The following is a 14,300-nucleotide window of genomic DNA, read 5'->3' on the forward strand; positions in this document are numbered from 1 at the left end:
ATCACAGGGTAGAAAAGGCTCACGGGCAGTTAATGCTGACTCTTTAGCAGGGTTTGGATCCTATTTCTCTCCACTGCATGCCCGGTTTTGTGCTCAGTTAAAGAGATGCCAGTTATCAGAAATCCCTTCTACATAAGGGGCTGAGTAGCATAGTACCATTCGTATGTGTTTGTTGTTAAAGAAGAACAACACTGATGTCTCTCTTTTCTTTGGTTTATTTGTGGTGTTTGCTACCCCTCTGCTTCTGCAATATCTTCCCCAAAATACTATGACCAAATCTTTCCTTAAATTTGATGCTTATTACTGCAGTATGTCAGGTTGTAGACTTTTATATTTATTTCTATCCCATGTCTTCAATTCCTTCTCCTTAACAGGTGATCAAAAATTTTCTGAAAATCTTAGTAGTCATTTTTTTTTTACTTTCTACTAGACTCTGTTACTTCCTAATCAAGTGTTGCAATGAAATCTCCAGTGCCTGAACAGGAGAACTTATAAATTAACTAGACATTGTATCAAAGAGTTTTGTAACATTTCAGAAGATTACATTGACACTAACTCTGTATTAGCTCTCTCGCTTCCTGAAAAATTGCTTGGTTAGGCTGTATTAATACATTCTATATGTCTTTCATTAAATACTAGATTTTATGTTTCTTCCTAGTGGAGTCCAAGCAACATTGTACCGGTTAATGCAGCTGCTGCCGTCAAACCTTTAGAGTCACTCTGGAAGTTCCACCAAGCTCTCTCAAGATCTCAAATTCCCATTTTCTGCTTCTCCAAGTTTTAGTGCATCCCGGTGGTATAAGGCTCCTGTCTGCTGCTCTGCCTTTCACAAGACACACTTCTCAGTAGCTGTTAGTGTTTTGTTGGCATCTGGTTGACCATCACAAATATTTTACCTCCTGTAACTTTTTCACTTCTGGGAGATTCTTTTGTGTCTATTTCTAGTCTTCATTGGAAATGGAGATAGCACAAGGCAATCTTTGTCCATGAAAAGCAGGAGGTGAACCCAGAATGATACCAGTCAGCCTAATTTCTGGACTCAGGGTGAATGAAGTAGGAAGAATAAACATGCAAAAATACTCTGTAAAATACATCAGATAAAAAATTATTTCAGTCTTAATAATTTACACGGAAAAGAAAAGCTTCTTGCAAAATATGTATATTTAGAATATAAGTATTTAAAAACCTTTTTAAAATGTGCTAAGTTTGCCAGAGGAAAAAAGATGAAAACTCATATGAAGGACTCAAAGAGAATAGGTGATGCCTGGCTCTTCACAGAGAATCCTTTGAAAGTGCTTTATGGCAATTAGTCTCTGCTTTGCGACCAGCCTGGCTGAAATCAGTGCTGTTTCTCAAGGAGTAAGACCTTCTCAGCCTGACTACATTATCAGGACCAACTTGTCAAATTGCCTCATGGTTTTACAGGTCAAGTGCCTTAAAACAGGAATTTTTGAATGCATTCGCTGTTCACTGTCGCATTTAGGCTCCTGAATTCGGACACATGCATTTAGAGTCAGAATTTCTGAAGGTGTTGAATGGCGTCTTGGTTTCAATGAATTCAGTATTAATATATAGTTAATTACAGATCACTAGCTCACAGTAATTCCTGGTGAGACCTACTGCAAGTTAACACTCAGTGGTATCAGTGGAAGAGCCTGTAGCTGTATATTGCTTCAATGCACGACATGTGAATTTATTGAGTTTTAATATAAACTGGTTTAAAATCAGGCAGCATCTGCTTTATCCATGAATAGCTGCTGGCTGTGTTAACAGTCAAGAGGGTTCACAGCTGATCCATTTTCTTTTCTCTACTGAAAAGAAGTCAATAGATATAAAGAGAGTAAGTAATAAATATTTCTACACTGCACTGATGAGGCATTCTTGGAAAATAGCAAGCTAAACAACTCTACATAATTCAGTAGATGGAAAAGTGGACTAAGAGTCAGGAAATAATTATGAGAGCTAGAAGAAAATTTTCCTTCAGTGACTAGATTTGAAACAGAAATTGTTAGTAAAAAAAGTCCATTTCTGAGGAATCATTTTTGTGATTTTCTTAAAAGAATAAAGGCACCTGAACGTACAAGGGGCTGTGATTTAGAAATGCACCTGGCAGGGCTCCAAAGAGTTGTCATTTAAACACCCGTATGCGTGGGACGGCTGAGGCCCATGAGCTGGAGGGTCCCGTCCACAGTGTCCCCTGGCAATGGGACTCCTCTGACGGTGCTTCGAGTGTAAGGTGGCAGGAGGACTCTGGAGCATCCTGTGCCAAATACTGTACTTTCTAAATATACATGCAATGGGGATAAATGCCAGCACAGCCAAAAATGTTAGCCAGAGTAAAGAATCTGTCTGTCTTATTAAATGCTGTGGTAGGAGAGAGGAAAAAAAAAATCTACAAGCTATAAAAAGACTCACCAAAAGATGTGGTGGGGAGAAGGCACAGATGAAGTTTAGATTTATAATGTTAAAAAATGATTATTTTATCCAAATCAGCTGGATGGTTATTTCTTTTAGCGTATTATTGCCACCAGAACCTCAGCCCTGCTCTAAATCAACTCAGCATTTCATCAAGAAGCCTATTCTTTGCTATAAGAGACCAAGAGTGCACAATTATGGGTTTCTTTTCCCCCTTGCATAATAAAATTGGGAGATTATCATCAAGTTTCTATTCAGATTTTAGGAAGGCTTTTTTATTTTATTTTTAAAACCCATCTTTGTCTGTAAGAGCTCCCTGTTCAGGCCAGCATGCTGCAATGATTACTGCTGTAAAGGCTTCAGTGGAGATGTGCTCTATTTCATTCTCAATGAGGGTTGATGGCATTTTGAGAGGCTCAGAATATCCTTTGATTACTGTATAAAACAGACTGGGGAAGATGGCAATGCAGCATGCAGCATAGGAGGGGGCTGCTGCTCTGAGTGTTGCTCATCAACTTTCTTTTGTGCCTTTTTTTTTTTTTGCCTACCATGTCGCAATCACAAATCATGACCATGTTGTGGTTTTTGTCCCATTCCCCATCCTTTTCATGTTTTGGGATTTGAAACTCAAGGTTTGCACAGAAAAGGAGCTGCTGCTGTTCCCCTGTTTTGGACAGATGCTGCAGCGTACGAGCATGAGCGATGCCTTGACCCGTCTCTCCCCCAGGGAATTGTTAGAGGAGCCAGGAAACGGTGTGTTGTCTCTTCCAAGCTGCGGGGTGCTGGCCCAGTGTTAGAAGGTGCCATTTACTGTAAAACATCATGGATAATGTATTAAAAAAGGAGTGACAGAAAACTAGTCATGAGTGACAGGAACGGGATGGGAGCGGGAGAGATTGAAAGGGAAAGGCAGACACATGCAAGCTGGATCTCTTCCTTCTCTCCTGCTTGTTTGCCACTCATGGTGTGTTAATACAAGATAATAGGGAAAAGAAATTCTTGCATCTTCAGTCTTGTGTCATGCTTAGATCGAATTTCATATTGTGCCAGCTGAAATCTGCTTGCCAGCCACTGTGGAGGGTGGAAGGGTGAAGGTATCCAAGGTCTGGAGGACAGGGGGTTTCGAGGGAGAACATTTGATGCCATACAGCAGGAGAATGCTTCTATTCCCAGCCCAGGTGTAGGAGATGAGTCTGCGGAAAAGCATTTCACCTGCATTTCCTTGTCAGTGTGCTTGGGTACTGAATTTTGCACCCACATTGTGCATCTCTTACCAAGTTATTTTCATTGGTCGCCTCATAATCTGTGACTTGGTGAAGTGCTAGACTGAAAATGTATGGCGTATGTCTGGTATTTTCCAGTAACAGCACAGGAAATATTCTTTGTAATATTTAGGTATATCATTTCCTTTACCACTATGCCAAGATTGTTAGGCACGTTTTGTTTGTGATACATGCCATTTAGAGTTCACAGTCCAGACTAAATTACTTCTTGAAGGCTGTATTCAGGTTTGGGCATCCCACTGGGTATGGCCTGCTCTGAAAGACTTGGTAAGTCTGAAAATAGACAGCTGCTTGGAAAGAAAATTCTACACGAGAATGTTTAAATGACCTATCTGAAGCTATGAAGTAAGTCAGTACAGACGCAAACCCAGGTCAGCAGTGAAATGTCCATACTGATTTTGAACAAATTGTGGGATGTCTTAACCCCATCCTACTGCCAAGATGTGGCTGGGCACATCCAGATGATACAGACACCCCATGTGAGGTCAGGCTGCCTGCAAATCTTACTTCTGTTCTGACAAACAGCCACCAGAAAAATCTTATGTACAGAAAAGACTTATTCCTTGTTTCTTCTATTTATATTTTTTCTCTCACTGATCTAAACTGGGCGTTTTGTGTCTTGATAGTAGAAGAAGCAGTCACCAGAGACTGGAGCAGACACTTTAGCTAACACAGGATGGTGCTTATGTTCTTGTCTGTACTTGCATATCAACATTCAAGTTAAAATGTTTACACACATTCTGAGAAAGGGTAATGCTGGAAAAGGGACAGACACTTCATAATTTCCAACAAAGATTCATCAGTCTCTATTGGAACCTTATAGCCATTGAATTAAGGGCATTGTAAGATGTTGCATAGCTCCTGTCTGCAACGTGTGTATTTTATTCCTACCTTTTATTTTTGTTATTGAATAATAGACTCCCCTTTGTTCTCACTGGATAAATATACATCCTGTTTAGCTCAGGTGGACCACATGTTTGTGTGCCTGAAACAGGTAAGAGAGACACACACGTACCCCAAACCAGTTTCAGAGGACATACATCTCCAGTATGCTGTGACTGTTTTTCTGTGTGCTGAAACGATGCAGGGTACCAGCAACGACCTGTACCTAGGGCCAAGCCATGACACTTGGCAGCGATGCTAACAGGAACTTTTCTTCATAGTCCTAAAGTGTCCAGTGGGGAATGGAGTTTTCTGGAGTAGGCCTAAGAGTTCAGGCTCAACAGAAGAGAGAGCATGAGCAATGCCAGACTTGTGTCAGGAGCTGCGAGCTGTACGGACAGACGTGGTTTAACCGTAATGGCTGGGGGGGGTGTTTGATCCTTTCTTTTTATATATGGCCCTGCTCTGAGCAGGGGCTAGGACCAGAAATTTCCAGAGGTCTGCAAAGCCTTCTAGCTATTACTATACAAACAACATTTCATTTCTATTTAACATTACACAGCTATCTCATGGTATACGCTTTTTCTTCCCTTTGATTTTCATCTCAGACATATTTGCTGTGGGCTCTCTGAAGCAGGGCAGAGCAGGTTGTTAGCTCTGTGGTCAGAGGGAAGCAGGACTGCTTCTGAGCAGAGGTGGCTGCTCTCCTGGGGTGGCCTTTCCTATTTGAATTTCAGTTCAGATCAGTTGTAAATACCAGGCTGCTCTCTTGAAATACAGCTGAAGTTTGCTCGGGGCTGGTGGGACAGCTCTGTGTTGTGTGCTCTGCCTGCAGCCCCACCAGAGCATCCCAAACGTATTATTCAGATCCACTTGCATAAATCAGCTGTCCTTCTTCCTACAGAACTGCTGAAATCTTGGTGCTTGCAGCAAGATCTGCTCAGCCTGGTATGTTAGGAGGCTGCAGTTTGGTTATTCAAGTCTGGGTACTGACTTGGTTTCGAATCAGGTAAACAGTCTCTAGGGGAAGGAAGAAGGTAAGTTATGTCTGGGGGCACACGGCCCAGGACTGAAACAAGTGTTGTAGATCAAAACAGATAATCATTGAGTTGCCTGAAGCACAGACCATGAGATGCCCCTGAACAGGACGTGTGAGGAGCCATCCCAGTGAGAAGGTGGGAGTGGTTTACTCCTGCTTTGTGTTTTGGTGCTTTTTGGGTGTGAGAGCAGAAGTAGAGTGAAAGGGAACTGGGTTTTCATGTGAGCAGGAGCAGTATCAGAGTGGGTTCAAACGTCTGTGTATGTGTGTACTTTGATGTTGGCAGAGCCTTATGTTTTGGTAAACAAAAGTCTTTCAGTCCCATGGGCTTAGCAGGCTGCTTAAGAACAACAGTAATAATTATGCAAACCTGTCAAATTTTCATGCAGATCTCGGTGGGTGACAAGAAAAATCAGCTCTGCAGCAGCAAGGATGTTGTTGGGAGGCTGTGCTAGTAAGCAAAGCATGGGGGTACCGGATCATGCTGTAAAACATTTATTTGTTTTCTATTTGGTGGCAGTCCTGTACCACCCATAGTCCCACAGCAGCATCACGTCACTGAGTACCTTCAGCATTTTTTCCACTTGGAATCTGCTGTGGGTCAGCTTTGAAGGCGGCTGTGGGCACTGTGGGGCTGGTGTGGGATGAGCAAGAGCACAGGCCAGGGAGGAACAGCTCTGGGTGCCATAATCCAGGAATGATGCTGGACTCAAATGAAAAGAGACAAGACAGATGCATATTCACACAACTACGTAAATATGAGCGGCAGGGCCCAACAAGGCTTTGATTTCATTACAGTTTAACATGCAGCCAGAAAATATTACGTCGCTGCTATAAAGGAGGAGATATTTACCTTTGGGAGATTTTAGAAGCAAGGAATTGGAAAATGAAATTAATGAATAGAAAGCAATAACACAAGCCAATACTCACAAAAGTGTTATTTACCTCTCTTTTATCAAGGCTTTTCTTACACAGACGTTAGTGGTTGTAATAGCTGACACGTCACTGGTATTTAATATCAACAAGCCTCTAAAAAGGCTTTAGAGGATATTTGCTTGTTTTTTTATCTTTTCTCCCTGATGCCCTGTTTATGCCATAACATTCAATCATATAGTATAAAGAATGAAATCCTGGGCATCTCTGGTTAGGGCTGCTCATGGCCAGTTAAAAATGTGAGGCTCCTTCTGGGTGATGCTTAGAGTGTAGATGTTGATGGATATGTACAGTCCAGAGCTAATGGATATAATGTGTATCACACTAGCAAAAGGGGGTGATTAGTGATTCATCTTTGGGGTTTTTTTTATTATGTGAGTTGAGATTTTTTAAGTAGTCTTACATAGTGAGGTCTTTGAGCAACCAGCCTATGAAGTCTCTGTCCATCTCAACCAGCTAGAGATGGTCAGAATGTCAGGATCAGAAATTCAAAATCCTAGATCTTCTCAGTGCAGGAACATCAGCTCTTTTTTTTTCAAGACAGCGTTTAAGATGACAAAAACAACAACAAAAAAGAATCAACAAAGTAAACTAGATTACAAATACAAATCAAGCTATTTAAGTTTTGCATGGTTAAGGTCCAAATACATTTTCTGCTCACAGTGCGATTCAGTTCCTGACCAATAGGAGTTGGCTGGGGCTTTCAGTACTTATTTTGGAAGCCTCCAAAATGATGACATCACATTACAATTAGCAGGCAATTTAGAGACATTTAAACCATTATGTCATATTTTCAGCCCCACTAATTTGCACCACAGCAGTTTTCTTTGCCTCCTTTTTTTTTGAACAGTGGCCACAGGGTATTAGCTTGTGGGAGAAAACAGTAAATAATTTAAAAAGTATGTGGGCAGCAGTGGTTTTGAGAAGAACTGAGCTGTTTGGTTCTGTGTTAAGGGTGTTGTAAGGCAGCTAAAGGAGAAGCTTGAAGAAAATACCATTACCGTGGTCTTCGTTGGCAGGTCACTGACTGGGAAGGGTCTTGTCAGCAAAAATATCCATAAATGCATTAATGCTACCCCATTCTCTCCTGGCATCTGGGGATAGGACTGTTCTAAGGAGGCCTGTTGTTATAGTTGCATAGTACCTATTTAAATGTTAGAGTCATGGCAAAGAATATGTAAAGATGGGACAGTGAGTTTAGCCTTTAATGATGAGAGTGAGTAAAGTATGCCGATGGACAGGTAATGTGTTTATCCTAGAACAAGATTTTTTTTTAGGCTGCTAATCACCTAGACATGTACTGGCAGAGGAACATAGCCCTGTGTACTGAAGCCGAGCTCATTGACAAGAAACTTGCTTTTCTAAGTTACCTTAAAGAGATCAGTGTGGGCTGTGAATTAAATGTAGTTCAAGACAGCTCTCCCCTTATTAATCTAGGGTCAATGAACCTCAAGTTGAAATTCATGGTAGTGCCTCTGTGAAAACAGAAGGATGTAAATTCAAGGTGTGTAATATAGCACGGCGCAGTATGGAACAGAAAAGGAGCAGTTGCGGTCACTGGTTTAGTGTCTGTGAAAAGCAGACAGCAGCGAACTCTGCTCCCCTGCATGTCCCACTAGCACAGTATTGCTATAGCTCTTTTCACTCTCACGCAATCTGGAGGCTTAAAGCCTAAGCATTCATTTATAAAGTAAGATATTTGACTGTGACCATCATCTCCATCCTGATGTTTTGGCAAGAAACCTGTAAGGGAAGGGTTGACTGTAGTACATCCAGTTGTTACTCTGTGAGGATATATGTCATCTTTTATTTTCACTTTGGTATATTTCTTGGTATGGATATGTTTTTGAAACAATCTGCATGGATACCGTGATGTACAGCCTCCAGACTTCTCAGTAAAACCCCTAAGCCTATGATACAGAGGTAACGTTAGAAGGGTGGTATATGTTGAGAGCAGGATCACAGCATGCCGGAGTCTTGAAATCCAGGAGCTGCTGTGCTATTTGGGTTTACCAAAGCCTAGGGACTGTTTTTCCTTTGATAGTTAAGCTAGCTGTGACAGTCTAATGACAGTCCTGCACTCTCATGCCCTCCTGCTTATCCCTCTCCTGCTCTGTCCCTGGGAAGGGAAGCCTTGGCTTAGGGCTCAGTGCTTTCTGTGCTTCTCTTGCCCTGTGCTTCCTCTGAAGTTGAGTGCACCGTCCATCATTCTTTCTGTACGATCTGCCTTCCCAAAACTTAGATACGAGACATTTGGAGGATATACAGGTGTATATTACCTGTAGGTGCCCTTACCCAACCAGAGGAGCTCAGTAGCCCTCCCTAGGGCTGGCGAGGCACACAGCTTGTCAGTGTTGATGAGACGTTTGCCATGATTGAATTCTTTGAATTTTGGATTCAATTAGGAAATCCGATATGCATGTTTCTCCCCATTAGATCATACAGCTCATGTGACTTGTTTCATTCATGTGACCTCCTATTATGTATCCATCATTCCATTTTTCTTTCCTATTAGAGTGAAATTGGACACAGCCCTCCTCCTGCCTACACCCCTATGTCAGGAGTAAGTATTTCACATTCAACCTTCATCCTTTAGGTTTTCCTCCTTCCTTCACTACATATTTTCTGTTTCAAACCCCTTTTTCCTACATAAATGGCTCAAAAACCAACAGCGAATGTAGTGTGTATGTAAGCAGTCGAATAGCCAGGATCTCTATACTGCGTCTGGATTCATGTGCACACTCTATGGACCCACATGCAAAATTCTGCCAACTGCCAGATTTTCTTGAAAAACCATTTAGGTAACAGGCTTGTATGAATCTGTACATTCTTTCCTTCCTATTTGTAGGTCATGGTGTCTAAACATCCTTCCACACCCTTGCTGTCAAGCAAAATGGTAGGTTGAGTTGAGGTACCAATAGGAACATGGTTCCCCAGCCTGAAATGCACTAGCTGATGGAATTACATAGTGTTTGGGAGACCGCAAGGTTGTCACTGCAGGACACCCTAGAAGTAGTTCCTCCAGGAACTAAGTTCAGAGGTGATAATGTCCTCCATCCCCAGTCCCCTTTGCAGAAGGAGGTTTCCCTAACGTGAGGTTTAAGGGGTTTGTTCCAAAATTAGAGGAGATTGCCAAAATAATAGAAGATACTGTATTTGCCTCTTGCAGCTATGTATATCCAACCTCCACATCTTGACATAGGAGACAAGTTTTCCTGCCCCATTTCTAGGCCTGTTTCAGACCCACACAGCCAGTTTGCTTCCCTGCTCCCCTCCCCGCACCCATGGTGCCTCCCTGGGAGGGGAAGCTCACCCAGCACCACTGGGCACATGGATGCTTTGCCGGTCCACAACAGAGCCTGTGCTGCTGCTGATCCCACAATGCTGGAAATGCAGTAGTCTGTAGGATGGAGAAGTCTTCTCCTGCCCGGTGAAATGCGTCATTGAGCAAGTTTGGCAGGAAAAGCACAGGAGCCGCAGAGATTACTTGCTGTTGGATCTTCTCTCCCTTCAGAGCCTCCTTTCCCATGCTGCCTTTTTCTTTTTCAACAGAACCAGTTTGTGTATAGAGATGGTGGCTACGCTGCAGAAGTGCCGATGCCGTACAGAGCTCCTGGCTGCATAATACCTGAAGCCACAGTTGCTCAAGGGGCCACAGCAGAGATCTTTGAAGACACTTGCTGTAATGGCACACTACGAAAACAAGTGACAGCGCTGGCAAAAGAGGACAGCAGCACCCAGAGGTACAGTGCTGATCCCACCGTCTTCATACCCGAGCGGGTTGTCCGGGGAGAGCTGGATGAGGACGGGTACATGACGCCGATGCGAGACAAGCCTAAAACAGGTAAGAAATTGTCTTTCCGAAGAAGCTCCTGGTCTAGTCTGACTTCATTCTCTGTGTTTCTACATCAGCAGCTTTTCACCAGAAATGACTTTATTGAGCAACGCAGCCAGGTTGAAACATTCTGGCTAGGTTAATATTTCTTTGCATGAGGATTCATTTTTATTTACTTAATTTTCTACTAAGAAAAGCTCAAATGCACCAATATGTCAAGTTTGGTGATTCCTGCTTTTCTTTCTGGGAAATAAGGAGAGGAATAAAAACAACCCAAACCCCCTTCTTATCCAAACACAAATCTTCAGTGATTTCCAAGAAAATGATCTATCTTTGGCCATAGGGTCCACTTTGCTTTGTTTATTGATCTTCTTCATCTTCATGGCATTGTGCTTGGTAAATGTCACGTTGAACATATCACAGAGCAGATACACACAGTTGGCATTTTATACCCAAGAGAAGTTTAGGATTGAAAGAACAAGATGTGCTTCAGAGAGACCATTACTGCAAGGTGTAGCTTTCCTCGATCTGTGCCAGCTCAGTGTCACACTTCCCAGTTTGCCGTCATTTGTTTCTTCCTTTTTAAATAGTGACAGCCGTCATTTAGATGTGAGGGGATGTGTCATTAGTGATTTGCTTGCAAACCTTTGCATTAGCTTTAAATAAATTAATTAATGCAAATGTAAATGCGAAGTAACTACTGAGTTTGCTTCAAAATTACCCTTTGTGTTATGTGGTGGAAATGGAGGGAGTCCTGGGGCTTGGCCCACAGCAGCAGTGATTTTGGGAGTGCACTCATAGCCCTGCACTTCACAACCACCCTTGCACTAGGAGATTTGATGCTGTGAGTTTGCTTCAGTGTGAGCTCATGCATATCTTCACATGCTGGTTCACCCTGGGGAGCCTCAGAGTTCTACAGGAGCTTCACGGGTGCCGCCTGAGCCCTCAGGGATGCGGTAGTAGCAGCTTAGGAGGAGGCACCTCTTTCCAGTCTCCCTGGGCACAGGCACATGGATGTCACAGTGTAGCCACAACACTCTGTGCTCTCTGTCAGCTGGGGGCTTTGAGTCCAAGCACTTCTTGGTTGTCATCGCTGAAAAAAAAGATACTCTCACAGTGCTTTTGGTATGGGCACATGTACCTGTTCCTCCTCTTAGATTCAGCAAAGTTTTAGCTGTGTGGCCAAAGGTACTTGCAAAGTCTTGAACTTTTGCATTTAATAGTTTTGTCCCTGTCTTGGATAAAAGCAGAGCCGAAGTGAGGACCATACAGAGAGGGGCCTGTTTCTTTGAAAGGCAGAAGTGGATTTGATCTGATTGTTTCCAGCCCTGGATGAACTGGATGCTTTTGACTATCTTGCTGCAATGGTCCCAGCCCCAGTTCCTTTTGTCCCTGGCCCACCTCCACGCCATTGCCTTTGCAGCCCGCTCGCAGTGTCAGTGACCTCCCTCCTGCCCAGGCTGATGGGCTTTCTGTTTTGCAGCAAGACCTTTTTACACACAGAGCAAGGCAGGACACGGCACTCAACACATTCGTTGCCCTGTGGCTCAGTCACCTGTGTGTGACCATGGGCGACACCTTACTAAGCGTGCCTTTTTAACCTAGGACAGCCAGTCTCTTTATGTTTCTCTTCCCTCCCCACCCCCTGTCTAGCTTTCCACGACAGCATTAAAACCTTTCTGCACATCAGCTACAATTTTTTGTGGTGTTAATCCACAGAAAGTGATTTGAAACAACTGTAGCCTGCTCCAGCTCCTGGTTTGGAGCTGGTGTAAGACTCTCTTGTACCCTTTCCAGGGCTCATCTGAATCATTTTTTTCATTATGCTTCGAGGCCCTTTGTCCTTCAGGGATGGAAGGTTTTTAATCAGGCAAATTGTTCTGTTAGAAATGAAGCTGTCTTAGAAGTTAGCCCTTGGGGATGGTGTTTGTGCAGGAAGGCTTAGCTAAGATTTCTATAGAGCTTTCTGGGTGGAAAGACTGTGGAGCAGAGGGTTTGACTGATATGTCCAAGGTTGCACAAAGAGTCAGCAGCAGCGGCAGAAGTTACTTGACGTGCTTGGCTCTGTCGATGACACGCAGACGAAGGCCAGGATCAAGCGAAGCACGCGGGCTGTGGCTCAGCAAGAGCTGTAGTTTGATTTCCAGCTTTTCTGGAATGAGTGGCTGGGCTGGAAGGATGCACAAGCTCCAGTACTGCTTCTGGCACATCCCGGTGGTAATACAGATCGATTACTCCCTCTCTTTGTTGATTTATTTTTAATCTTTCCTTAGATTACCTAAACCCAGTGGAAGAGAACCCATTTGTTTCCAGACGAAAGAATGGAGATCTCCAAGCTGTGGACAACCCAGAATATCACAACGCTCCAAACGGGCAGCCCAAAGCAGAGGATGAGTACGTGAATGAGCCGTTGTACCTCAACGCTTTTGCAAACACCTTGGAAAATGCCGAGTACCTGAAGAAGAATTTGCCGGAGAAAGCCAAGAAGGCCTTCGACAACCCAGACTACTGGAATCACAGCCTGCCCCCACGAAGCACCCTCCAGCACCCGGACTACCTGCAAGAGTACAGCACAAAATACTTTTACAAACAGAACGGACGGATCCGGCCCATTGTGGCAGAGAATCCTGAATACCTCTCCGAGTTCTCCCTGAAGCCTGGCACTGTGCTGCCCCCGCCGCCCTACAGACACCGGAATACGGTGGTGTAGCGACCGCGGTCTTACAGAAGTGGAAAGGCAACCCCTTCTAGCTGCCTCGCTCTTTCTCTCTCTCCTTTTCTGTCTCTCCTCCCTCCCTCCCTTTCTTTCTGCCATGAGCTTCCTCTTCTTGCCAGTTCACTCATTTTTGATATTTCCAAGTGAATGGATGTCTTGGAGTCGTTTGCAGATTGGGTTGGGAACCTAGAAAGAAGGAAGGAAAGAGACTGAAAGAAGGCATGTACAACCGGGCGTTCCTCACTTTCCGCAGATCCGGAGGGTCGGACAGTCAGAGGAGCCGGACGGCAGCAGGAGAGGCCAGTGGCAGTGTTGCCTGTGTTGGAGCGAGTTCTCAGTGATTCAAGCCAGACGTGGTAGGGAAAGCCACGGAGAGGCTGTTTTCTTTCAGCAGGAACTGATGAGAGTCTGTACAGCATTCCTGGAAATCTCAATGCAGTTTCCATTAGGGTGAAAAATGGACAATTTTTATATCATGTGTGATAGCATAGTAATTGAGATTGAGAATCCAATTTCTTTCTCTAACACTTTCTATCCCAGCGACTTAAAATGGCTAACCTGGCTTTTCATAATCGTTCAGATCTTCATCGTGGCTTTCCAAGAAATGATGATGTGACTCTAATACACAGCTAAAGCCTTTCTCTGAGCCACACCATGATTTTGTGCCAATTCCTAACCGCAGAGACTCCAGCTCAGAACTGGTACATGACATGACCATTTTTGTATATGTGCCAACTTTAAACAAAAAAACCCTTTCAGAAAAGAGTAACAAAACCACACCTCCAATATGTTCTTTTTGAACCTACAAGGCCAAGAAACCAAGATTTGTATGCAAACAGCTTTGCTTTCCTGTTTTATACCTGCTGATTATAGATACATAGGAAGACCCAAACAAATTCTCCCCTCTTTTTCTTCTTCGTGATCATGAAGGGAGTTGGGGATGCTGTCAGGCAACACTGAGGACAAGATGGAGAACTGGAGAGCTTGATATGGGTCATGAAGTCTACTGGTGTTCTGTGGGGTGGTGGTGGGAAGGGTCCTTTAAACTGGAAGACACACACTGGACTGGAGAAAATGCACATAGTGGTTCACTGGAAAGATAGTTTGCACTTAAGCTCTGATTTTATTTGAACTATTTTCTGGATTTTGAATGAAGCAATATGGAAGTGACCAGCAAAATACAAAATAATAATTTTA

At 43.5% G+C, this 14,300-nt stretch overlaps 1 protein-coding gene across 1 annotated transcript in view; it reads left to right on the top strand.

Moving 5' to 3' along the window:
* Nucleotides 1–13,097, top strand: part of ERBB4 (erb-b2 receptor tyrosine kinase 4) — a gene marked incomplete at both ends in the record, with an annotated part of 612,462 nt that extends 599,365 nt beyond the window's left edge. The window contains 2 exons of the mRNA XM_080346338.1: nucleotides 10,105–10,396; nucleotides 12,661–13,097. Coding sequence (XP_080202464.1) covers nucleotides 10,105–10,396; nucleotides 12,661–13,097 — 729 coding nt within the window. The remainder of the gene's footprint in view (nucleotides 1–10,104; nucleotides 10,397–12,660) is intronic.
* Between the last annotated feature and the right edge of the window lie 1,203 nt (nucleotides 13,098–14,300).

The sequence above is a fragment of the Nesoenas mayeri genome (assembly GCF_963082525.1).
Source record: "Nesoenas mayeri genome assembly, chromosome: 6".
NCBI lineage: Eukaryota > Metazoa > Chordata > Aves > Columbiformes > Columbidae > Nesoenas > Nesoenas mayeri.